Source organism: Heterodontus francisci, chromosome 1, assembly GCF_036365525.1.
Source record: "Heterodontus francisci isolate sHetFra1 chromosome 1, sHetFra1.hap1, whole genome shotgun sequence".
Taxonomy (NCBI): Eukaryota; Metazoa; Chordata; class Chondrichthyes; order Heterodontiformes; family Heterodontidae; genus Heterodontus; species Heterodontus francisci.
Window position 1 is genome coordinate 108,436,351 of NC_090371.1, and position 27,387 is coordinate 108,463,737.

The 27,387-nt window shown below is 41.3% G+C and overlaps 1 protein-coding gene across 1 annotated transcript in view; it reads right to left on the reverse strand.

Moving 5' to 3' along the window:
- Positions 1–27,387, reverse strand: part of adamts6 (ADAM metallopeptidase with thrombospondin type 1 motif, 6) — a 362,517-nt gene that overhangs the window by 60,741 nt on the left and 274,389 nt on the right. The window contains exons 13-17 of the mRNA XM_068034178.1: positions 23,466–23,611; positions 18,285–18,348; positions 12,891–12,993; positions 11,760–11,893; positions 6,355–6,478 (exon numbers count right to left, since the gene is read on the reverse strand). Of these exons, the coding sequence (XP_067890279.1) occupies positions 6,355–6,478; positions 11,760–11,893; positions 12,891–12,993; positions 18,285–18,348; positions 23,466–23,611 (571 nt within the window). The remainder of the gene's footprint in view (positions 1–6,354; positions 6,479–11,759; positions 11,894–12,890; positions 12,994–18,284; positions 18,349–23,465; positions 23,612–27,387) is intronic.

Consider the following 27,387-nt stretch of genomic DNA (forward strand, 5'->3'; position numbering starts at 1 on the left):
TGGATGTCTGCTGAATTTCACTGGGGGAGATTGCTGATGATCTTGGATGACATCCTCGAGCAGCTCTGGGCCTAGAAGGCCGGACTTCAGACTCCACTATTTCAGCATGGATGGCAGCAGTCTGGGCTGGCTGGCTAACAGGCAGCAACAAGGGCACTGGTGGAGTGGCATGGGCAAGAGGATGAAGGTTATCTTCACAGAATCACAGAATAATACAGTGCAGAAGAGGCCCTTCGGCCCATCGAGTCTGTACCGATGTATTAAAACACCTGATCTGACTACCTAATCCGATTTGCCAGCACTTGGCCCATAGCCTTGAATGTTATGACATGCCAAGTGCTCATCCTGGTACTTTTTAAAGGATGTGAGGCAACCTGCCTCTACCACCCTCCCAGGCAGGGCATTCCAGACCGTCACCATCCTCTGGGTAAAAAAGTTCTTCCTCAAATCCCCCTTAAACCTCCCGCCCCTCACCTTAAACTTGTGACTCCTCGTAACTGACCCTTCAACTAAGGGGGACAGCTGCTCCCTATCCACCCTGTCCATGCCCCTCATAATCTTGTACACCTCGATCAGGTCACCCCACAGTCTTCTCTGCTCCAGTGAAAACAACCCAAGCCTATCCAACCCTCTTCATAGCTTAAATGTTCCATCCCAGGCAACATCCTGGTGAATCGCCTCTGCACCCCCTCCAATGCAATCACATCCTTCCTATAATGTGGTGACCAGAATTGCACACAGTACTCCAGCTGTGGCCTTACCAAAGTTCTGTACAACTCCAACATGACCTCCCTGCTTTTGTAATCTATGTCTCGATTGATAAAGGCAAATGTCCCATATGCCTTTTTCATCACCCTATTAACCTGCCCTTCTGCCTTCAGAGATCTATGGACAAACACGCCAAGGTCCCTTTGTTCCTCGGAACTTCCCAGTGTCAGGCCATTCATTGAATACTTCCGTGTCACATTACTCCTTCCAAAGTGTATCACCTCACACTTTTCAGCGTTAAATTCCATCTGCCACTTTTCTGCCCATTTGACCATCCCGTCTATATCTTCCTGTAACCTAAGACACTCCACCTCACTGTTAACCACTCAGCCAATCTTTGTGTCATCCGCGAACTTACTAATCCTACCCCCCACATAGTCATCTATGTCGTTTATATAAATGACAAACAATAGGGGACCCAGCACAGATCCCTGTGGTACGCCACTGGACAGTGCCTTCCAGTCACTAAAATAGCCGTCTGTCATCACTCTCTGTCTCCTACAGCTAAGCCAATTTTGAATCCGCCTTATCAAATTATCTTGTATCCCATGTGCATTTGCTTTCTTGATAAGTCTCCCATGTGGGACCTTGTCAAAGGCTTTGCTGAAATCCATGTAAACTACATCAACGGCACTACCCTCATCGACACACCTGGTCACATGTTCAAAAAATTCAATCAAATTTGTTAGGCATGACCTCCCTCTGACAAAGCCATGCTGACTATTCCTAATCAAATTTTGCCTCTCCAAGTGGAGATAGATTCTCTCCTTCAGAATTTTCTTCAATAGTTTCCCGACCACTGACGTGAGACCCACTGGTCTGTAGTTCCCTGGCTTATCTCTACAACCTTTCTTAAATAGTGGGACCACATTAGCTGTTCTCCAGTCCTCTGGCACCTCCCCCGTGGCCAGAGAGGAATTAAAAATTTGGGTCAGAGCTCCTGCAATCTCCACCCTTACCTCCCACAGCATCCTGGGACACAAATCATCTGGACCTGGAGATTTGTCCACTTTTAAGCCTTCCAAAACCTCCAATACCTTGTCATTCCCTATGACAATTTGCTCAAGAACCTCACAGTCTCTCTCTTTAAGTTACATATCTACATCCTCTTTCTCTTGGGTGAAGACAGATGTGAAGTATTCGTTCAACGCCCTACCAATGTCCTCTGGCTCCACCCACAAATTTCCCCCTTGGTCCCTAATGGGTCCTATTCTTTCCCTGGTTATCCTCTTCCCATTGATAAACTTATCGAATATCTTGGGATTTTCCCTACTTTTACCAGCGAGAGCTTTCTCATATCCCCTCTTTGCTCTCCTAATTGCTTTCTTAAGCTCCATCCTACACTTTCTGTACTCCACTAATGCTTCCATTGATTTGCTCCTCTTGTATTTGCTAAAAGCCTCTCTTTTCCTTCTCATCGTACCCTGAATGTTTCTGATCATTCATGGTTCTCTGGGCTTGTTGCTCCTACCTATTACCCTTGAGGGAACATGTTGGGCCTGTACCCTCCCCATTTCCTTTTTGAATGCCCCCCACTGCTCTTCTGTAGATTTCCCGACAAGTAATTCTTTCCAGTCTACCTTGGCCAAATCCTGCCTTATTTTACTAAAATTCGCTCTCCCCCAATCCAAAACCTTTTTTTGCAACTTGTCTATTTCTTTCTCCATAACAAGCTTAAATTGTACCATGTTATGGTCACTATCATCAAAATGCGCCCCCACCAACACATCAACCACCTGTCTGGCTTCATTGCCCAGAATTAGGTCCAGCACTGCACCCTCCCTTGTTGGATCCTCTACATATTGAGCTAAAAAGTTCTCCTGTATACATTTTAAGAACTCCACTCCATCCAAGCCCTTGACACGATGACTATCCCAATTAATGTTGGGAAAGTTGAAATCACCTAATATAATTACCCTATTATTTTTACACACCTCTGCAAATTGCACACATACTTGCTCCTCAATTTCCCGCTGACTATATTCCTGAGAGAGTTCAACAGGTTTGTGCTCAATGGAGCCACTGCCACTCCCTGGGGCGGCACCTCAACAATCCTAGTAATCTGTTGGATGACAGATTGCTGGACTGCTCTGACATCTGGCTAGCCCCTTTGAACGATGATGGCAGCAGTCTGGGCCTTTGTTGCAGCAAGCTGAACTTGCATGAAAGCAGTCTGAACTTCTATGGCAGCACCTAAATGTTAGGCGGCAACTGCTTATGCTGCAATGGAAGCTGAGACATTGGCCATCAGATGCTGCATCATGGTTGGGTCCACAAGTGTGCTCATGGAGTTGGCCACCATTTCCATGTTGGAAAGCTATGCGCAAAGCCCCGTACAAAGTTGGTACTGAACTCCTCCTTGTTCCTTGACATTGCACATAGACTTTATGGTTGCCATGCCAATGCAACAAGCATTTCATTGTGCATATGCATTAGTCTTCTTCTGTAGCCCTGTTTCATCGAAGTGCTTATCTGAGTCCTCTGCAGCTGAACTTGTGTGCAACCTCTGCCCTCAGGCAAATTGACACCTACCCTTGTCCCCTGCCCTACCTGCATGCCACTCCTTACAGGTGTCTCACCCGTGCAGATCCCGCTTCTATGCTATCCTCTAAATTACACGCAGTGTCAGTATCTGAGCTGGTGGCTGTGAATATGGAATTGAGTGACGGTGTGTCTTCATCAGTGTCTTGTTGCTCTTCCACAACTGCCTGGCCAGGTGCCAGTTCTTGGGTATCTGAAAGGAGAAAGGCACAAGGGTCGGGTTGTGATGAGGGGAGGGACAAAAGCAAGAGGTGCATGCTTACACCATCTGCAACTTCTAAATCAGCAGAAATTGAGATGAAATGGGATGTGATGAGGAAGTGGAAGATTAGGTACGAGGATACTATCATCTGCACTGGTTTCAGCCCCACTGCCGGCCATCAACTCAGCCAACACTGCTCCAATGATGGTGAGCACTATCTCCTCCATAGGGATTAGGACATGCATCTCTGACTGTCGCACCGAATTGCTGCTGCTTCCTCTGGTTGTGTGACATCTTGTCCTGCAAGAGAGAGGGGAGATTGTCAATGAGTTTTTTTTATTCTTTCATGGGATGTGGGTGGCACTGGAAAGACCAGCATTTGTTGCCTATCCCTAAATGCCTTTGACAACTGAGTGGCTTGCTGGGCCATTTCAGAGGGCAGTTAAGAGTCAACCATATTGCTGTGGGTTTGGAGTCACATGTAGACCAGACCAGGTATGGATGGCAGATTTCCTTCCCTAAAGGCATTAATGAACTCAATGGGTTTTTTATGACAATCAATGATAGTTTTATGGTCACCATTACTGACACTAGCTTTCAATTCCAGATTTTTATTAACAATTGCATTTATTAACTAATTGAATTTAAATTCCACCAGCTGCCATGGTGGGATTTGAACCCCTGCCCCTCGGGCATTAGCCTGGGCTTCTGGATTACTAACTCAGTGGCATTACCACTGCACCACCATCTCCCTTTCTTGTAGTGCAATCTTTTTTGGGTGATGTGGCTGTCATGGTTGAATAGCTGCAAGACAAGGGTGAGACTTGCAGTAATGCTAAGTGTGTGAGGGTTAGGCGCAGCTATGAATGTTATCTAAGAGTTCTGATTGATAGGGATTGCTGGTAGGTAAGTGATGGAGGTGTGGTGCATTGAGCAGTTGCTGAGGCTAGTGGTGTAGTTGGTGGGAAATGGCATTTGAAGATGCATTCACTGACCTTGATCACTCGTGTGAGGCCATGAAGTTTTTGCGGCACTGCATCCAGGTTTTCAGGGCTTGACTCCTGGCATTAACAGCCTTTGCTAACTGGTCCCACTGTTATCTGAGTGCATGTCTGGAAGGCTTCCTGGCCCCTGTGGATAAAACACTCCTCTCCTCCCTTCCACCATGGCTTCCCATGGAGCATCCGAGGACTTTGGAGTACTCCCTCTCGCACATGTCCGTTTTCAGGGGCTATCAAACTTAGACCTCATTGTCTTCGGTCCCTGTCACAAACCTTGTTCCCTCACTACTGATTTGATCCCCCTTCCTGGCCACTGCCTCAGGTGAATCAGACTGTTTGCAACTTCGGCATCCTGCTTGACCCCGAGCTGAGCTTCCAACCCCATATCCTCCCTATTGCAAGGACCATCTACTTCCACCTCCACAAAATTGCCCATCTCGGCCCCTGCTTCAGCCCATGTGATACTGAAAGCCTCAACCATGCCTTTGTTACCGCCAGACTCAACTACTGCAATGCTTTCCTGGCTGGTCTCCCATCTTCAACTCTCAATAAACTTGAGCTCATCCAAAACTCTGCTGCATGTATCCTAACGCGCAACAAGTCCCATTCATCCACCATCCCTGTGCTTGCTGACCTACACCGGCTACTGGTCCACCAAGACCTCAATTTTAAAATTCTCATCCTCATGTTAAAATGCCTCCATGGCCTCTCCCATTCCCATCAGAAATGCAGTAGTGTTAGCACTGGGTCTTCTCTGAACTCCAGAATCCCACAAAAATGAATAAAGAAAAGTAACTTTCAATGAGGATTTAGGCTTAAAAGCTAAGACTTGATTAGCTATTTATGATTTGAACCTTACCAAAGATTTCATAACATCACAAGAATGGAGAAAACCTTCCAGCTCATCCATTCAGTATCCTGCCCCACCCCAATTGTTTCCTTTTGGAGTCCATGAGTGAAAAATTTGTTTGCTGAGTGCTGCTTCAAGTGCTATGCAGACTTAACATCAATTCCCCAGGAGAGACGGTGGTGTGGTGGTAATCTCACTAAATTAGTAATTGAGGCTAATTCCCTGGGCACATAGGCTCAAATCCCACCATGGCAGCTGGTGGAATTTAAATTCAATTAATTAATAATAGGCTTCAGAGTTCAGACAAGGCACAGTGTTAACAGGACTGATTTCAGAGAACAAACAGCACTAACACTATGGAGTTCAGAGAACACACAGCATTAACATTCTAGAGATGAATGTACAATGCTAACACTACTGAGCTCAGAGTGTGAGTGTTAACATTCAGGAATATTGAGAATGCGCAGCACTCACACCCGATTACACTTGAACCCATGTCTCCAGAGCATTAGCCTGGGCTCTGGATTACTAGTCCAATGACATTACCACTGTTTCCCCAATAGCGCTGTTTGGGCTTAAGTACAGTGGACATTCAAAATGCCCAAATGAAAGTCATGAGAATGTAGTGAAATCGCAGCTAAGCCATTGATAAAAAATATTACCTGCTTCTGTGCCTAATATCTTCTGCTGGAAATAAGGCAAGTTATTACTTCTGCCTGACTGAATATTCTGAGGAAACAAGCCCCAGGTAGTAATAATGTTTTGATTAAATGTCAAACTAGTCCACTTTTCACAGCAACACAGCAATACCCCAGAGTTCTGAAATTGGCATGTTACAAACACTTTCATTTCATTAAAAAGTTACTTGATAGTCATAAATCATTTAAATACAAGGAAAATAAATACTTTATGCTGTTAACCAAGGACAAAAATGATCTCTCTGTTACTCTATGATCTATTCTCACTGCTGAATTGTGATTACGCCCACTTACCTCCCCGAGGCAGGGAATCATTGAATAGACCTTCCGTTGCTTCACAAGTGCTTCCATCACCCCCACAAACACGACATCTGTCTTCTTTTGCATCAGAACCCAAAATATGATCGCACCCTACATGCTTTAGACACAAAGAAATAGATAAATCAAAACAGCTGAGTTGTAAATCAAAACACTGATAGCAATAAATAATTTCTATTATTTCAAACTCATGCAGACAAAAACCATACAAAAAGCTAACTGTAAAGCAGACTTTTTGTATGGTTTCCAAAATAAAGCATTACATCATCTTTATACATTTAAATTTAAGCATAATTTTCCTTCCCTATTCTTCTGAATGCACTGACTCCTTTCTAGGGAATGGTTCCATGGACACAGGCCTTCCCCTGGTACCGTGGCCCAGTATCCTTTATTCGTGTGTAAGCCTTAATAAGAAGTGTTGGCAGGTAATTTGACAGGGCTGGGGGTTAGAGAGAGAGATACTAGAACTGAGGCTGATCCTTTCCTCACCTAATGTCTATGCATGCTCACTTTCAGCATGGGTCATTGAGTGCTGATCAGCAGCAGAAGCTTTTGATGATTTATCCTCTTCCTGAGCCTAAGGCACTGAAGCTCATTGTCATACCTCTAATGCCACCCCACTGAGATCAGCTAACTCAGCACAATTCAAACCCGCGTCCTTCCTGGTGAGTTTGGATTAGCTATTCAATGCGTAAACTCGCTGAGTTACCAGGATGGTCATAGCAGACTTGAAAGAAGTGGCCATGCAATCAAAATCAATCTGTGGGAATGAAGGACTTACAAATAGGTCATGAGTGCATTACAGGAGATTCACAGACAATACTCACTGTAAGTATGCACTGGGAAAGTTTGTTATGCTGTAGATTATGTCTGCATGTTGCTGAGTGCAGGTCAGTGATTAATGTCAGGCATCACATTTGCACATATATATGCTACAACCCAAACTCAATGGCCTCTCACATGGTCTAGTCTCCTTCCTAAAATATAATTCTGCAATGCATACATTGGGATAATGACACACAAGGAATAGTGTGATCAGGCTCTGATCAGTTCAATGTGCAAATTTAGTATTATCAAGAATCATAACCTTTTAGGTAATCTGGTCATCTAATTTTGTTAAATTCAGTTATACGCCTTGAACTTTGTGATGAGAGAGAGAAATAGCTTTTCTTTTGTGGCAGATTTGAAGTCCATTAGGACAAACAATTTTCTTTCTTAAAACAAAAACAGGTGAGGATTTACTATCATGGAATTCTGGCACTTGAGCTTCTAAGCAAGAAAGCTAACTGTTGGATAGTATTTTTTAAATGTTGAGTGTGCACAATTTAAATATATTCAGATCAGACAGCCATCATCTGAATTACTGGGCCTGGAATTTCATAATTGTTCATTAACTAAAATATTTCATTGTTTTTCAGGTTTATATTGAGTTCCATAGATTACTTTGGTATTTGGGAACCTAAGAGAGGAGGAAACCAAAAATAATAAGAGCAAAATTTTATTTTAAAAAAAAACAGTTCACTCAAACTTTCTTCACTTTCATAAAGAATATAACTTTAGAAAACCTTCAAAATTAGGTTTCATCTTCTATCAGCTGAATTATATCATTCAGCAGTTAAGCCTCATCACTATGTAAATACATTGATAATTTCAGAGTAGAGGGCTAACCTTTGCTCTTTGCTCCTTATGTACACTTGCTTGATCGGAAAAAAAGTAGGGGATAGTTCTGAGAACCAGCAATTAAAATGTGACCTTTCCTCATTTGTGGCAAACATCCTGAGCATTGACTGCTGCAACATTTCTTTCACCAAAATAAATGTTTACAAGAACTTTCCTGTAGAACTAACCTAATTCCTAGTGAAACATCCTGGAATATTTGTCAAGCTGTAACAAAATAGCAGAGGAGAGGGCTGAATTTTGGAACATTTGTCGTTCCATGTGGCTCTCTGCAGAATTTATTTGTCCATGTGTGAGCCCTCTGGAGCCCGTGCAGGTGCAGTCTGTCTTTTAAAGTGTCACTTGTGGATACACAAAGTACACACAGGTTTCGGGTAGGTGGAGGGAAAGATCCTGTTGCCCCCAACCCGCTGACCCTCACCCCCACCCCAGCCCCCAGTTCTATGCTTTGTGCTGTTTGCAATTGTAGGAAGTACCATAAGGTTCTTTTTCATTGATTTATTTTAATCAAACGCCGAGTGCTTTCATGGGTTAGTGTAAAAACTTAATTTAAATATATTAAAATGTGAAAATCAGCACGTTGAATCTTCTTAAATCGGACAATGAATTTCTTCTTATTGTTGGAAGTAGAATTGTTGCGAACCTTTGCTGCGTTACTGCAAAGTCATTTACATTGGTTCATCCAAAGGGCTGTAGAAGCTATGGAACCAGTAGAAGGCAATGTTGGTGAATTCCACAACTCTTCTGTATGATAGGAGAGATTTGCAAAAGGTTGTGGAGAAAGAAATTCATTAAGGTCTGTTTTTGGGCAAGATTCATAATTTGCCTGCACTCGTTCCTGTTGAGGCAGGCAGCACACAAACTTCATGCTGCTTTCTTGTGTAATGATTGTAGTGTTGGCCCAAGTGGGGCCCATGCTGCTGGCTGCCTGAGCACTCAGCAGAATCATATGCTAATATCATATGATGCAGCCTGCTTGCTCTTAGAGGCAGCCTGCCCCTCTCAACGGAGAACTGCACTCAGTGGAATGGAACAGCTGCTGGCTGCCTGCACTGACACTGGCTGCAAGTAGGAACTGCCCTAATGAAGCAACAGGGAAGAGAGAGAGAGCTTCCAGGTTCACAGGTACAAGTGATGGTGGTCAACAGGCAGAGAGAGGTCATGTTTCTGCAGGGTGCCAGCAGGCCCTCAAGGAACACCTTCCAAAAGGAATGGGAGCAGGTGGCCAGGGAGGTCAATGCCAGAGTCTGGCCCCGAGGACCTGCAGCAGCACCACAAGAAGTTCAATGACCTCATGCTGGTGATCAACGTCAATGAATGCATCTTTACATGTCATTTCCTACCCACCACACCTCTCAAGGCAGCACATCCCTATCACTCACCCATTAGCAGTCCCTAGCAGTAATGCCTCAGGCCTTCCATGGACAATGGAGTGGCCATAAAAGAGGGCCCTCCCCCTGAGAACCTGCTGGAAGACTGACCTCCCCACGTGACAGCGGTCCCTCCTGAAACTGGTAAAATGCCAGTGGGAGCAGGAAGTGGCCCTTAATTGGGAAATTAATTGGTGACTTTCTTCTGGTCAGCAGGCAGCCATGCCACTCAGGCTCCTGCCGCTGGTAATAACTCGTGGCGTCAGGAATCCAATGCCTTCCACTGCCATTTTGAGGCCTCCCAGCCTGTCTCTAGAGGGCTGGAAAAATCCAGCCCATTGTGTGAACGGGTTGCCAAATCCTCTGCCCTCCCTGTGAGGATGCAGCAGCACTCCCTGCCAAATCCAGAAACTCCCCACAAGAGCTCCAAAAACACTCCACAGTATTTCCACAAATCTTCTAAAAGCAGAAGTTGCTCAAGATCACTTCACCTGAAAGTTGAACGGCTGGCCCTTTAAACGGCACCAATGGTGGTCCGCCTTGCAACTGAACACTTGTTCAGCTTTGAGTGACAAGTGAATATGTTCAGTGAGATGAGCGGGCCATGTTTGGAATATGTGTGCCAAATCAGCTCAAATGGCTGTTTGACAGTCCAACTGGACAATTAGAACACATTTGGCGCACAAACAGCTTACGTGAGTGCCCTTCCCAGCATGGGGCAGCATATGGGCCATGCCAGAGGCAGCTGGAAGCTCTGCACACCCCACTTGGAGGGTGTCTGGCTTCCGTAGTAAAATTGTTTGGCCAAATCTTTTCATAATCAGGCTATTAAAGGACAAGAATTATTCATGGGCTAATCCACTAAAGTCATTTAGAGAGAAAATATCACCATCACCACCTCTTTATCAATCAATGTTACAAATAAATAATATTAACTATAGTACCTTTGCCTCTTCTGCCAATTGTAAATTTTAAAATAGATATCTTTATTTAAGTCACAAGTACTCATTCTTTGGGGAATAAGCTTAGAGATATCAATTAGCAATACACAGGTCAACAGAGAATGATCATTGAGTCACATGGGTTAAATTTTATCTATATTTAGACATTAACTTAAACCTAATTTTTTTGAAGTGACAGCAAAACTGCAGCTCCAAACATTCTAAGGCACCACCCTGAACTAATGTAACTGTCCTGTTTTGTTAAGCACAGGTATCTATATATTTATAATTAAGATATATACACAAACTTATTACATACACACACACATATTTATACAGTGTGCATGATCTAAATGCTCTTCCGTAACCTTTTTGTCCTTCCCGCTCCAAAGAGAAACACAATAAACAGGGGGACAACCAGCCAAGATTATATGCCAGACATCAGACTGACCTATGTATAAATGCAAATTAATAAGTGTATATATACTGTATTCACATGGATATGTTGGTGGATGTATAAGACTTTCTTAATACAAGCATTCCCTCTTTGTAATATACTTGATTTAAGCGGCCAGAAGAGAAGGTCAGTGTCAGGTAAAAAGGTTTAAAACCACTAAACAGACAGACGAGCCTGTTCATGAAGATAGGAAGGGGTTGATCATTGTGTTTTATTGCTACTGTAAATTTGTTACGTGAAGCACTGTTCGGATTTTTGCTTCTGACTCTCACATAAGAAGCATAGAATTATACAGTACTGAAGGAGATCATCCAGTCCAATGTGCCTACAATAGCTTTCTGAAAGAGCTGCACACAGTCCCATTTTCCTGCCCTTTCCATGCACCCTTTTAAATTTTTTCTTTTTTCAGCAATTTATCCACTTCCCTTTTAAAAGTTATGATGGATTCTGTTTCCACCATTATTTCAGGTAGGACATTTTATATCCTGACAACCCGCTATTCTTTTGGTGATGACCTTAACTTTATGCTCCCCAGTGGAAATAGCGTTTCCCTATGTACCTCATAAAAATCCCTGATAATTTTGAATATTTCTATCAGAGCTCCTCTTAGTCTTCTCTCTTCTAATGGAAAGAGTCCCATTTTCTTTAATATCTCTTAAACGTTCAGCCCTAGTGAATCTCTTTAAAAAAATCAAAACATGACAATCATTTGTTCTGAATGAACTACATTTGTCATATTTTAAGTTACAAATTGGAACAGAATTACTCAGGATTTTTTTTAGATTTGACTCCCATTTGCAACAATGAAGAAGGAATTTACAAGTTTACACATCACTGGGCTCAATAATTCCTCACAGCCTTCCATGAAATGCTATTAAAGGTGTTAAGGCAATGTGACACAATTTCTGAATGATTTAACAATAAAGTATTTGCAACCTTGCATTCTCCATTGATACAAATGTCCAGTGAGTCTGCATGGCAACGAGTTCCATCAATAACTGCAGGAGACCGTTCTGTGTAAAAATTATATCCTTCAGCCAAGCAGTTTAAAGCACATGGCTTAACACCACCTGTTGAATGAGAACAGAAGTATTTAAATGTAAAACAAAGCAGTACAGTGTACTAATGTTCTCTAAATGTAAAAACTCAAAAAGAAACATTTCATACAGGTTTATTCAGCTTTAATCTTCAGAGCAACCATGTGTGCCATATAATCAGAAAAATAAACAATTGTTATTATTCCTTATTCTGTCCTTAATTTTCTCCCACCTCTCCTGGAGCCCGTGACTGATGCTAGGGTACAGCTCCACTGGTAGTGGCAGCTTCCTAATACCTCATCCAAATTACCATACAAGCATGGACAACCAACAATAGGTTATAACTTTCAGTTGGGGGAGGAAAACAAATTGTTGAGGTCAACAAAGAGGAATATCAAGCAGAGTCTGCATCAGGCAGCTGGTCCACTATTTTCTGATTCCTGCCCCCACTTACATCAAAATCTACTCTTACTGTTGCAAGGTTTTGTCTATGGGGAGCTTCGAAGCCAAGGCCAATCTGAATTCACCTATCATTCACAAACATGAACTTCTCATTAGGTGCCAATGGATGGTGATCGTGGACTGATTTTCTGACTAATGTTTTATATTAGCAGTGTTAAATTAGCACACAAATATTAAAGGGAATGAAGAATTTAAAGAAAATTAATTAAGTTTTGATCAGAATTTATACATGTAAATGGAAAATGGAAGGCACAGAAATCCAAAGGGCTTCCGTAATAAAATAATAGGATATGAGTTTCTGTCTGTGATTCTGTGCTTTGCTGCCACAGGGAGCAGACGATAGATTGCTCCCTGTAAAAGGGGAGGGAAGAGTCAGAGAAAGGGTCACTTCTAATTGCTTGCACAGATGTCCTAAAGGCAGCTACACAGCAGCATTGGCAGATAGCTGTCTACCCATCCCAAATGGCCTGACAGTTATATGGTTGAGGAGACTGCTGGTGGAGAAAAAGGGGAAATAGTAGCATAAATGGCAAAGAGAAATACTGAAATGGCACAGAATCACACTAACCTCCAGTGTATGGCTTCCAGTTGTAATACTTTCCACGAAAAGGTAAATTATCAAAGTCTGCACACTGCTTTTCACGAAAGTCACGAGATCCCATTGGACATGGCTAAGCGGGATGGGGAGGACGGGGGTGGGGTGGGGAGTGGTGCGGGGGGGTGGGAGAAAGAGATACATTTTTGTGCTTTATTTGTAGAAATATATTACTTATTATTTTTTCTTGAGAGTATTTTCCCTCCCAAGACAAAAACAATTTTCAAAGTCAAATGCTACAGGAATTGAATGCCAATTGCCATCAACCAGACAGCACTTAAATACAAAAAATCTAGTTCTAAAAAGAAATCAGACAGTTTCAGGAGAGGTGGCTATGTGTTAATTTAGCTTGTCCATGTAGCTTTGATTTTCCTAGGTGTAGCTACAAAGGCTTGGCTACCAAAGCAGTATAACAGTGTCACTACCTGATTTAATTATCAGCATGCAGCTTGAGCTTCATCATCATAAGTGTGTTTAGCATTTGGGCATAATGAGTTGGTGCTGGAACTTGCAATACAGGAAAGGCAAAACTGTTCCCTATTTTCTTTCTTGCAAGTAAATAAATGTTGTGCTAATAAACAGTCCAATAAACAGTCCAGCCTGAGTATTTCATTGCTGAGTACACATCGTTACATTTACTGCACCAGTATCCACCTCCGATTTTTCATTGTTATTGACAGTCAATGAGGAAAAGTAAGGCAGATCACAACTGACCAATAGGATTATAAATGTTAGAAAAATGTAATAGTGTTTTGCAGTGCATGCTAATGTGTAAATTGAGCAACAAACGTCAATTCTTATGTTCTTATATGAAGTGAATTGTACAGTCATTTTTAAGTTTTCTTGTTGCAAAAGACCAAATTAGTCATTTGCTCGTGATTGTAGCTGTGCACGCAAAATTATTTACATGCATCGTGATTGGAAATAAGTTCAGCAGTTGCACACAGTTCCAAATATTGTAAACAGGCCCCAATTACCTGTCAAAATGATACAGATGACTGGGCTAAATCCAAATATATTTGCTCACCTTTGATAACGACAACAGGATGTAACTGGGATAAAAACAAGAAATGCTGGAAATACTCAGCAGGTCTGGCAGCATCTGTGGAGAGAGAAGCAGAGTTAACGTTTCAGGTCAGTGACCCTTCTTCAGTCACTGACCTGAATCGTTAACTCTGCTTCTCTCTCCACAGATGCTGCCAGACCTGCTGAGTATTTCCAGCATTTCTTGTTTTTTATTTCAGATTTCCAGCATCTGCAGTATTTTGCTTTTATATTAGGATATAACTGGGGCTGGATGTAACTGTAACTAATAAAACTCAAAATAGCATTTCTACCCACCTTAAATTAAGTGCACTTTCCACAATATTACTCTGAAGGCAAGCAAAATAAATTGATTAAATATAATTTCTGTATGTTGCCCGTAAGTCTATTGGGGTTAAAATCCCAAGGGTCTGACATCCTGGTGTAACTGACACTCACCCAGTACTTCCAACGCTAACCTGCCAAAGTTCATGAGGTCAGTGGAAGGTCCCTTAATTTAAAAGGATTGGGCGGACGACCATGCTGCTAGCAGCACGTCTCAGAAGACTGCCTGCTGAAGAAGGCAAGAAATCCCAACTGAGTCAGTTTGGTCTGGGAGTGGGGTTGCTGGGACCCCTTCAATAATGAGAGCCCCACTTCCACCACTGGAAAGACAGCTACACAGTCTCAGTTAACAGACTGACCACCACGACAGACCAGCGATGCAGGAACTCCTCACTTTGGGTGTACCCACCCTGGCCATGTTTCCTTCTACACTACTGGCTTTGCAGGGGTGGCTGTAGACGTTCCTCCAGAGAGGCCTCACAGAAGTTCTGGAAGTCAGCTGGAAACCATTGCATCCGCACCCAAGATAATGTGCAGCCCTCCTGCTGGATGTATGGAAGGTCTGTACTGGAAAGATCATGGATTTTAAGCCCCATTAACTCATCTGTCAACAGCTCTGTCAACTAGCTTAAATTATTTATGCCCAACCTGGGCCACCAGGTGGCTCCCATAATTGCAGGTTGACCAGGAATTGCTCTGACGACCATACAATTCAGGAACTCCTGGTGTAGGGAGTCTCACCTCCTCTTATGACGATGACTTTGTTTGTTGTAGGCTGATGCTTCACTCCTAAAATAACACCTGGAAATGTCAGTGCAAGCTCTTCATGTATCCAGCTGTTGGCCTAGATTCTAGCAAATTTTGTGCTTGCTATAAAGGATAGGGAATTTTGACATTTACGCATTTGTTTTTTAAAACTCCCTTTTCTCCTTTATATATTATCTATTAGTGTTCTATACCAGTTGCAGTCACTGCTTAAACAATCAATAAATTGTCTTCACCAGACACCCAGGGACTGTTGGGGTCCAATGTGAAACCACTCAACTTGCTCTGGACTTTGCCCTCTCACCATATGGTGATTTTCAATGTACCTTTTCAAACATTACACTGCCACCCTACTCGTCATTGGCAATAAATTTGTAACAAGTCACATTCACAAATATATTACCTTCTTAATAATATGAAGGGCTGAATTTTACCAGACCCCGACGTTGGGGGTTGTGGCAGGGGGACCCTGAAAATACTTCCGGGAGAAGCCCACCACAGGCCTCGATGCCAGGAAGGCCTCACCCCATTTTCCTGGCGGCGGTAAGGCTGCGGGGCAACCCCCCTGCCGCTCGGTGGCGGAGCCTTAATTTAAATATTTAAATAAATTATAATGAATGCATAAAAACTTACCTTGACCCGATGGCCATCCCACGCCGATATTCTGGCCAGTGGCCTGAACTCCCACGCCTTTGGATCTCCGTTCAGAGATCCGAGGCGTAACACAGGTGGGGAGAGGGGAGGAGTGAATTTTTCAGGGCGGGGTGAAGCAGCAAAAACGGACACTATTGGTTGAGGGGATGGTGTGAAGGGGTTGAAGGTTATAGGAAAGAAAGTTCATGGGGGGAAGGTCGTGATCGAAAATTTACTTTCTTTGGGGGGAGAGGACAAATAATAAACGGATTATTCATTGGGGATTTGGGAGCGGTGTGAATAAAATTTTATTTTAATTTATTGGAAAACCTGTCACTTTAAACAGATGAATTTTATCTGCTTTAATTTACAATGTTTAACTACAGCCAAGATTACCTACCATTTTAAACATTGCACAAATCATGTTACACCCCAGTTTGAAAGCTAATTATCGGAAAGGTGACATTTTACACAACACTTGGCTGATACCATCACTGTCAATCCTCTTTAAGCTATTCCAGCAGCCATGTACTGCCTCACCATGAAATAAAATTTAATTAATATAATCAAATGACCTCTAAAACTATTTCAAAATCCAGATTTATCTGAACTGAGCCAATTCATATCTAATTGAATTAGTTTGGATCAATGTGCTTTGCCATTGTCAAATACTGGTCAATTCAATAAAATCCAGCTGCAAGTTTTTGATCACAGGTGTTGCAGACATGCCTGACATTTTTCAGGAAGTTCAGAATTGTTTCTCTCCTTTGCTACCAAACTTAGGCAGCTTTGTTGTAAATCTATTACTGACAATTATTGGAGTGACATTTTTATGTTCAAAAGGATTTGGGGAACGTTGAAAGATCACCACAAGAGGGAAGGGAAGATTCCAGAGAAATGTGTTAGTTTTACAGAGGACCCTTACAGTCTCTGGGTCTATATTGTCGTCAGTTGTAGTGCTTTGAAAGCTTAGCCCATTCACACAGGCTAATTCATAAATTTCAATTTGAATTCTCCAAAAACCTTTCAACCTTTCAGGCTGAACCAGAATGTTCACAACCTTGGTGTCATATTTGATCCCAAGATGAGCTTCTGACCACATAGCCACGCCATCAAAAAGCCCGCCTATTTGATCTCTGTAACATCACCCAGCTCTGCCGTTGCCTCAGCTCATCTGCTGCTGAAACCTCATCTGTGCCTTTGTTACCTTTAAACTTGACTATTCCAATGCAATCCTGGCTGGCGTCCCACGTTCTACCCTCTGTAAACTTGAGGTCATCCGAAACTCTGCTGCCCATCTTCTAACATGCACCAAGTCCTGTTCACACATCACCCCTGTGTTCATAGGAACATAGGAAATAGGAGCAGGAGTAGGCAACTCAGCCCCTCCAGTCTGCTCCGCCATTCAACTGGATCATGGCTGCTCTTCTACCTCAACGCTATTTTTCCACACTATCCCCATATCCCTTGATATCTTTAATAACTAGAAATCTATTGATCTCTGTCTTGAATATATTCAATAAGTGGGCCTCCACAGCCCTCTGGGGTAACCTGCATTGGCTCCTGGTTAAGCAAAGCCTCAATTTTCAAATTCCTCCATGGCCTCATCCTTTCCCATTCCTGAATCTCCTCCAGCCCTACGACTCACTGAGATATCTTCATTCTTCCAATTTTGGCCTCTTGAGCACTTTCGATTTTAATCGCTCAACCATTGCTGGCCGTGCCTTCAGCTACCAAAGCCCTAAGCTCTGAAATTTCTTCTCTGAGCCTCTCCAGCTCTCTATTTCCCTTTCCTCCTTTAAGATGCTCCTTAAAGCCTACTTCTTTGACAAAGCTTTTGGTCATCTGTCCCAATATCTTTTTATGTGGCTCAGTGTCAAATATCATTTGATAACGCTCCTGTGAAGCACCTTGGGACGTTTTGCTACATTAAAGGTGATATATAAATACAAGTTGCTGTTGTTCTCTCTTTAACTTCTATATTTTGTAGAGAGCCTTGCTTGCAATTCTCATCAGGAGCCAGCTACAAAAGTTCCTGGGTTTTGTTATTGTTATCAGTTAAAGGATCCTCTACCAATTGGTTCTATCATGAAGGAGTGAAGGCTGGGAATAGGCCATCCCATGTAAACTCGCAGCTGGGTGATGGTTGGTGCTGGGCCTTTTGACTGCAGAACAAATAACTGAAGAGCTACAGAGGAAATTATTTTCTAAAAATGTTTGAATAAAAGAAAAAGTGAAACTCAAATTGTTGATGCTGGTGAAAAGGTAAAAAGAAAAACCATGTATGCTGGAAATCGAAAATAAAAGCAAAAAATTAATGCAGGAAATACATAACAGGTCAGCGAGCATCTAAGAGTTAAATGACGGTTACTGTTAAAAGGGTGGTCTTCTTCAGAAAAATTCTGATGTAACGGTCCCATGGGAAATATTAAAGTTATCTTTCACATGCAGATTATGACTGGCCAGCTGTGCCTTTCCAGTACTTTCTATATTTAATTGTGGTGAACAGTTGTTTTCTCTGGAGGATTGTACAATTGCAAAAGTAAAAATTTACATGCTTATCCATTACAATTGCCAGTAACCATTAAAGGTTTCACTTACATCTGTGTTACAGGAGCGATAACGTTTTCTCTCTCCAAGGCAGTACTTCCCACCACCAGAAGGCCTATTTTACAATTTAAAAAATAATATTTAAAGAATAGTATTTCATTTTGTCACATAGGCCTTGAGAAATGAACAAAATAAAAATGAAATTGCGCACAGAATAATACAGCCAGAATAAAAATGTCTCAACAGTCACTTAAAATACTTTGAAAAGTTAGGCAGTAGTTCAACAGCCTTGTAGCAGGAGCAGCATATTGTTCATAGCTAGATGGATATTTAAAATGTAAATTAAAAGATGTTTAAGAAAGAATTGTTTCTGTTTGTCAAAAGAAACATAAGGATGTTCATTAAAAGTGTTTCATAAGACCCTGCACAGACTAACTAAAGGGTATTTCTTTTAAGATCCATAAAAATAACAAAAAGAATAAACAATTATCAAAGTAAGCCCTTAACTTCCTTACACTTTCATCCCTGTGCAAAATACCTCATTCTTATTCGATAGAAAACAAACTGTTCATGGTCACACAACAGGAAACTTAGTGGGGTAGACATTTTGAAGGATGGTCCACATTTAAACAGGACCAGCGGAATGAGCGGAAAATGGATGCCCTAGGCCACTACAATATTGAGTTAAAGTCAGTGGGGCCTAGGCCATTTATGTGGAGTGCAGAAGAGTAGTATTGCTTCTCTCAGCCCCACAAAAATAAACAAGTACTTATCTTCCGGACTCCTCGGCAGATACCAGTTGTAGTGTGCACGGCACATGCTTTGCCCAGCTGAGTCTTAAAATTAGCGGTCTGTTTGCTTCAAGCAGCTGCCTGTATTGAGGACCTGAGCAAATTGGCGACAGCCACAGCAATGGCAGGAAGGGGGTGGAAAGTTTCCCCCCCGCAATTCTAGGCATGCTAGGAGGCCTCGAAATGTCCCCCAGCTTTTATTTCACCTAATGTAAGGGGGTAACTTCCAATTTTGGTGGGAACATAAAAATCCAGTATTGGATTGGCTGCCCATTATATACCCCACCAATCCGATTTGGCCCATTTTACATCCCTGTCAAAGTTGGAAGTTGCCTACCCCCAAATCTCTACATCTTACTTGTTCATGTTAACTTTTTCTACATCTATTGCCTCCTGATTTTGGTGATTCAAGTTCAGTACTTTTTTGTTGAAATCTTTGGAGCATTTAAAGTGCTTTAATCATTTCCCATAGGACAGCATCCAAGCATTACTGAATTTGGATAGATCATGTTATTCACTTTTCTAGCATCTTAATGACAAAATTAGCCCATAAAAGGCAAAAAGCTGAGACCAGCAATCACATCAGTGAGTGGCCAATAGCAAAAAACAAGGTAATTTAAACAGAAAGCTATTTAACTATTTTTAAATTTAGACAGTATTGCTAGATACACTAAATTAAGGAGAAAATATTAAAGAAAGACAAATAAAAGTTGGCAAAACGTAACGGCAATATTCATGAACTATGCTTGTATTAATTTTGTTGAACTTTCTACCTATTCTTTTCATTATGTAATTTAAAAAGTGCGCTCCATTGAGGCCAAATTAGTGTTTTATAAAGGTTCATCATTACTTCCCTGCTTTTGTACTCTACACCTCTATTTTTAATATTGATTCAACATCATATCTCGACTTTTACATTCTATGATTTTTGCCATAAAACCCAATATCCAATCCTTTTTTTAAATGACCTTATCCACTGAGGTGCTGCTTTTAATGTCTTGTGAACATGAACCCCCCAAATCCATCTGTTCTTCCTCAAGACCCAAACACCCCCATTCAAAATATAACTATTATTTTAATTTTTGGACCAGAATATACCACCTTACACTTACTGACATTGAATTCTATATCCTTGTTTTAACTCATTCTCCCATCTTATCAACCCTTGCAACTTCCTTTGGTCCTCGGAATTATTTACTATGCCTCCCGTTTTAGTGGAGTCCATAAATTTGGTTATCATTACCTCTAGCCCTATATCAAATCATTGATGTACACAGTGAAGAGAAGCAGTCACAGAATAGAACTCCGTGAGACAATGTTAACTATTCACAGCCACTCTCAGAAACTGCCCATTAGCTCCTGCTCTTCTTTCCCTCCCTTCTCAACAGTTTTAATCCAACTTGCAACCCTCCCTCTAATATCATATTTCTATATCTTCTCCAATAGTCCTCCTATAGTGTATCTAGCCATTGACCTGCTGAAAGTCCAAGTACACAACATCCACTGCATTTCCCCCATCCACCAGATCTATTATTTTCTCAAATAACTCTCCCAGGTTTGTTAAGCATAATCTTCCATAATCCATGCTGGCTGCTTCTAATTTTGACTGGATCTAGAAATTCAGTAATTTCATCTCTAATTAAGAGTCTAAAATGTTCCCTACCACAGATGTTAAGTTAACTGACCTGTAATTACCTGGGTTAGCTCTGGCTCCCTGTTTGAAGATGGGTATTGCATTGCCCACTCCCCAGTCCTCTGGCACACATCTACTCTGGATAGTAAATTGGCCATTATAAATTGCCCCTAGTATAGGTAGGTGATAGGGATAGGCGGGGATGTGGTGGGAATATGGAATTAGTGTAGGATTAGTATATAAATGGGTGGTTGATGGTCGGCACAGACTCGGTGGGCCGAAGGGCCTGTTTCAGTGCTGTATCTCTAAACTAAACAGTACCCTAAAATATAATGGGTGAATTTCTGAAGGGGCTATTCTATAACTTCAGAAGAAATGGTGCAGAAACCATCTATGTCATTTCTCCAGGTTTTCTGTGATTCATTGACTGTGCTTACAGTAGACATGTAGGGGAACCCCCACATAAATTCACCTTGCAATTTGTCGCGCCTCAATTCTTTTCCTCATATTTCCTTCTAGATCCTTTGATGCATCCCATCAGATTCTGTGATTTTGTTCTCCTTAGCCAGAGAATAAAAATCTGCTCTGTACCCCAGTCACTAACATACAGCATTATTTCTACACCAGGCCTGTTTTATATTTGTGAAGAAAACTAAAGATTTATATTCTGGGAGGGCAGAAGATTTCTTTGTGTGGTAGTGTTGACAGCTGTGCTTCATGCTAGTTATGACTCATTGGTGTGATTTTAATTTGTTGCAACAGGTGTCAATGGGGTGATAGCTGCCTCCAAATGGGATCAATAACCTTAATCCCAACCCCACTTTAACTCCGATGATTTAGAAAGCTCCATTTGGAAAGAACCTACTGCTTGGTGCTCAGTGTACCTGCTTATTTCAGGTGGTACTTTAGGATCAAACTGGTTGGATTGTGCAGTATATACACTCTGATCAATTCTATGGGCAAGAGAGCCAAAAAATCCCAAAAAAGGTAAGCTTAAAATTATTTTTCTGGAGCCCAGAAAAACATAACTGCTCTCTCAGGTTCCACAAAAATAATCTGGGCCTCTGCTGCCCTGGGACTGCTTGCCCACACTTGCACTGCTGCTGGCCTGGGCTGCCTATTCACCAATATAATACCAGGGTTTAAAATTTAAATTATGAGGCCAACTGAGCTTGTATTCCCTCGGGTATAGAAGATTGAAGAGTGATCTCATAGAGCTGCTTAAAATGGTAAATAGATTTGTTAGGTTAGACATAGGGGGCAGGTTAGACACAGGGGGCTGGATTTTCAAAGTGGGGTCAGGAACCCTACACCAGCTGCATCGGTCTCGCGTCATGATCTTTGAATGCAAATGCCCTAATTGGACAGGAGGCAAGCTTGGCACCCAATTAGAGGTGCTGAGCGCCTCCAGGAGGTGGGAGCTGCCTGCCTGTTGCTGAGGAGAGCAGGCAGCTCATGAAAGGGCCAGGACAATAAAGACAGAGGACAATGGCCATGGACACCAAGTGGAGGTACAGCGCTCCACCCGGTGCTAGTTGGCCCCTAAAATTTTATTGTACACACATAGAAATAAAGTTTCTTTTGCCCTGCGGAGACCCTGACAGCTCTGCACTAACATGCACCAGACTGGTCAGGATCACCGAAATCAGATTTAAAAATTGCCTTCCCAAATGACCTGGCCCCTTAACAAGCTCCTAAAGGAGCTTAATTGGCTGTTAATTGGCGACATGCATGTTCTCTTCCCACCCCCGCAGTACTTTGAGAATTCAAAACTGTCCCAAAGGCATCAGGATCCTGAGACGACCTCCGGGACTGTGATTTTCAAATGGCGCCCACATCAGGTCCCGACCCTAAGGCCCTTGAAAATCCGGCCCCGAGAAACTATTAGGGTAATCCAGAACAAGGGGCATGAACTTAAAATTAGAGCTATGCCAGGTAGCAGTGAAGTTAGTCAAAGGTTACTGGAAATTTGTAACTCAGTCCCCTGAAAAGCTGTGGATGCTAGATCAACAGACATTTTCAAGACAGATTAATAGATTTTTGATGGATAAGGTTATCATGGGATATCAAGCAAAGATGGGCAAATGGAGTTGAAGTATAGATCAGCCACAATCTAAGTGAATGGTGGAACAGACTCAATAGCCTACTCCTGTTCCCATGTTCCAATGTAGTGGCCAGATTTAGTCTGGTGAGCTACATCGGGTGGCTTGTTTGGTGGCCCGTGCCCAACAGCTCACTGCAAATGAGGCTAGTGCCTCAAAATTGCTGCCGCCTCTACTGTGGGTAAGATCAAGTGGCTGGCACCCAAAATCGACACCAGGGTCACTGCCATCTGTGCAGGAAGGATCTCTAACACAGGAACTACTTATTCTTGCCTGTGCGTTAGAGATTTTCTTTAAATGGAAATGTTTGAAGTGGAAAGGTATTGCCTATCTGCTGAGGTCGCAGATCGTCTGTACTGGTATGTAGATGCTTTATCAGGAATATATTATGTAATGGTGACTGGATATCCCACCTGTGTTGGTAAGGAGTTATTGACAGACGTTTGCATTAATCTTGCAAGCTGCTTCACTGTTAGAAATACTGGCAGTTCAGCATGTTACCCAACTCATGCTATTTAATTATTGTCTGTGACCACAGACATGGGGTAAACAGTATTATTTAGAGGTGCTAACCCACAATTATAGAATATATTGTCTTATTCTTCCATTGCAATCTTCTGATTCATTTTATACAGAATATATGAAACCAAGTTACTCTGTTGTTTTCAAATATGTCTTTTTGCTCTGGCTTACTTTAGTTACTTACGCTGGACTGTCACAGTGCCTTAGAGATGAGGAGACTCCTCCCCCGCATGTTCTACTGCATTCTCCCCATATGGACCATGGTCCCCAACCCCCATCTACACTCTGAGGCCAAGTACCGAAAGGTACACATTCACCTTGATAACACCACTGTAAGAGACCAGAAAACACAGAATTAGCTTTTCAACTGACGGAGTGCAAACAGTCAAATAAATTAAGCAATAATGAATTATAGCCATTAGTATTCCTTATCCTAACAAAAGGCACATTTAAGTACTAAATACTTAAGCATGAATTACCTTTTGCTAAACTATTAGAGTCTCAGAGTTAGTTACCAGAAGTAAGATGCTTCTGATTCTGTTGATAATTGTTCTGAAATTTGCATGGAAAGTAAGCTGTATGTATTACTCTTTCATTATAAATTTTAATTAGAACTATAATGTTGTTTCAGGTTGCTATAGCTGAATTTTTATTTCTTGGCAGAATTTTATGCTCGTCAAGGTGAAGGATCTGTTCTGGGGAGTGCAACATTTTTCTCACTTTGTGTCAGTATCAAGAATTCACAAGTTAGCCATTACACATCCAGATAATGAACAACATTCACTCTGTACTGCACAACCTGAATTTCAGAAATGAACCTGTTATTGTACCTGTGTAAATGTTTCCACTTTCCATTCCAACTTATAGCTTCTCTAAGTGATATTGCCAACTTAGTGCTAAATATGGTCCGTTTTGCATTTTGGTTAACATCCACTGAGAACTGAGTTGCGACTCCCAGCATAGATTTAATATCAAACCCGTTTAGCCGGTAGAAGGAGGAGATTTACATCCTATCAATCAGAGCTGATTTCAAACACAAGCTTTAGGGCTAGGTAGTGATCCCTAAACCACTCATTTCTTCAACTGAAAATATTTTATTACTGAATTAACATGTCTCTTCATTATGAGTTGTTTAGTTTCAGCACATTTATAAAGATGTACCACTTTTGCTTTAAATATGTAAAACTGTACAAGTAAAATACACTTCAAATAAAAAAACACCCAGCATTCTTTTCAAATTGGTGCCATTTACTCCTTGCAACGACTTCTGCTGTTTTATTTCATTGCGGGAAAATATCTTGAGAAAGAAAATGACAAAGATCCATTTTTATATATTTAGTCAAAGATCTCCCATCACTGTTTATTTGGATGAATCACTGTAATATCAATGTGAATTTTTTTAAACTTATGATATCAACAGATATACTACAAAATTTCAACAGTTTAATTTAAAATTCCCCTGAAGGACTGCCAATTACATATGGAAATAAAATGGAAACATTTGCAGTTTATTAACAGCATTTTGTACTATTATTTTTAGACATCATTATCAACTAATAATGTGAAAAATAAGAACAATTTTCAAATATAGCGCCTTTGCTAGTTCCTGAACATGCACATTATATTTAATAAACATCTAGAACTTGGCTTTAAGTAAACAAATTATGCTGAGTTTAGTGCAATGTTTTAGGAGTAAATAGGGAATTCAGGCAGAACCATTTCACAGGAAAGATAATGGACATATGGAACAAGTTACTAGGGAAAGCCCTTTAAGTAAATAGCATAAAACGGTTCAAAGGACAACTAGCTATGTTCTTATGGAAGGCAATTAAGGCATATGATGAGAAGATGCTTATAAGGGATTAAGATCAATCAAAAAGGGACAGATTAAGGCATCAAATTGCTTACATTTTCAACGGCTTATTTGGTCTTTTTCCCAGTGGTTGCCAAGATTAAGGTGCACACAACACAGTGGGCAAAATACCAAACAAACAAGTGGGAAATTTAAATAATTTGGCCCAATAAAACACATACACTTTTTCCAAGGTTAATGGACCTTGATGCCTGCTTCCAGGGGAGCTCCTGTGAATATTTTGACTATTCTCAAGACAGAGCCCCAACACTGAGGCAGGCAGACACCAAAGATCCACCAGTGGCACAATAAAGTGACATAATGGATAATAGACTTCATCGGGAATTATCTAACGATAACAAAGGTGGGGCAATACTTCAAAGTCTCCAGGATACCACAAACTTTCAGTGCAACCAGGTAAGATTAAAGAGGGGAAGGATGATCAAAGAGGCAAGATATAACCTTCATCGGGAGCTATAATAAGCATTGGGGAAACTAAATAAAAAGCCATGTTAAACACAGCCTTGAGAGTGGTAGAGCCTAGTGTGGCACTTCGGGAAGAGCTGTCAAAACCAAAGCAGTTAAAGTGCTAAAATGAGATTGCTAACTTAAATAAATCTAAATAACAGCAAAACAGGCAGAGGCAAATTTATTTAAATAAAACATCTATATGAATGCAAAGACATAAAGGACAGTTACTAAAAGTAAAAAGGAACATCCAAGGCAAATAAAAAGTAAAAGAGCACACCAGAAAATCAAAAGGGAAAACTTGAAATAAAATAGTAACTGACAAATATAACAAGGGCCACATCCAAGAGTAGTATAACTGAGATTACAGATACTTTTGAATCTTAATATTATTGTACATTCACCTGGAACAACCCTAACTCCCCCAACTGTTGCATCTAATAACACCTTCAATAATTTTAGGGTTTCGCCTCCACCATTCTACTGGCAAATAAATTCCAACATTCCAAGTGTTGATGATTCTCTGCATGAATAGTAGTCTGAATTTCTGTCTCTTTCCAGTGTTTAACTTAAAAAGGTAATCTGGATTTATCTTAACCATACAATGTCCTACCTTGACAACCTCTATAGAATCAACTCTCAACCTCTATAGGATCAACTCACAAGAATCTCCAAGGCCTTCCTCATAACTCAGATCATTTGACACTAGGGAGCAGTCTTGCAGCTCTGCACCATCTCCAGTACTTAAATATCTCCATTGTTTCTCAGCAACCAGAACTGGACACTGTATTCAAATATGATCTGACCAAAGCACTATACAGTTTGAACGTGACTTCCTCTAACTTGTATTTTACTGTTTTGACAATGTAGTTCAACATTCTATTGGCTTTTTTTTTACTGATCTGTATTAGTTGTCCTTAAGTCATTTCAACATAATTCCTCAAGTATACATGCTGCCAATTTTTCCTTTTTATATACAGTACTTTACACTTCCCTCCGTTAAATGTCAGCTGCCACTGTTTGGCACAGTTACATATTTTGTTTAGCTCAATCTGTAGTTTCTGAGCTGCCTCTTTCAATTCTCTCAATACCCTCCTACACTGAATCCCAGTAAGTACTTAAGTAAGTACTCAACCATATTCAAGTTCTGCCTATAATTCCCACTGCTTTGAGCTTAACAGCTAATCTTTCATGTGGAACTGTATCAAGTACCTTTTTTGAAGACTAAGTACAGTTTTGTAGGATTTACCACAGTTGACTTGGATTATCAGTTCCTCAAAGAAATCAAGCAAGTTTGCCAGGCAGGATCTTCCCTGCCCAAAGTCATGTTGACTGCGTTTACTGGATGTTTGTGCAGATAATCCTCAAGGTTACTCTTGATAATCAATTCCATTATTTTACATGAGACTGACGTAAGACTAATGTGTCAGTAGTTTCCTGTGCCTGTTTTCGCACTCCTTTTGAATATGAGTACCATGCTTCCAATCGATTGGTACCTTCCCATTGACTGGCTAATTAGTGGCTGTCAGTGCTCCACAAATTTCCTAGCTAGTCTCTCTCTCAACACAGCGGGATAAATATCATCCAATCCTGAAGGTCTTTGTGTGTTAAATCCTTTTAGCTTGTCTCGAACAAGAATCTCATTTGTATCAAAGTCCTGACTTTGCCTTGGTACTTTTGTTTGGGAAGGGCATGCTGTCTGTGTTTTCACTTGTGAATACTTTGAAGAAGTAATAATTCAGAATATCTACTATATTGTACACATTATTAGTTTCAAGCCCATTTG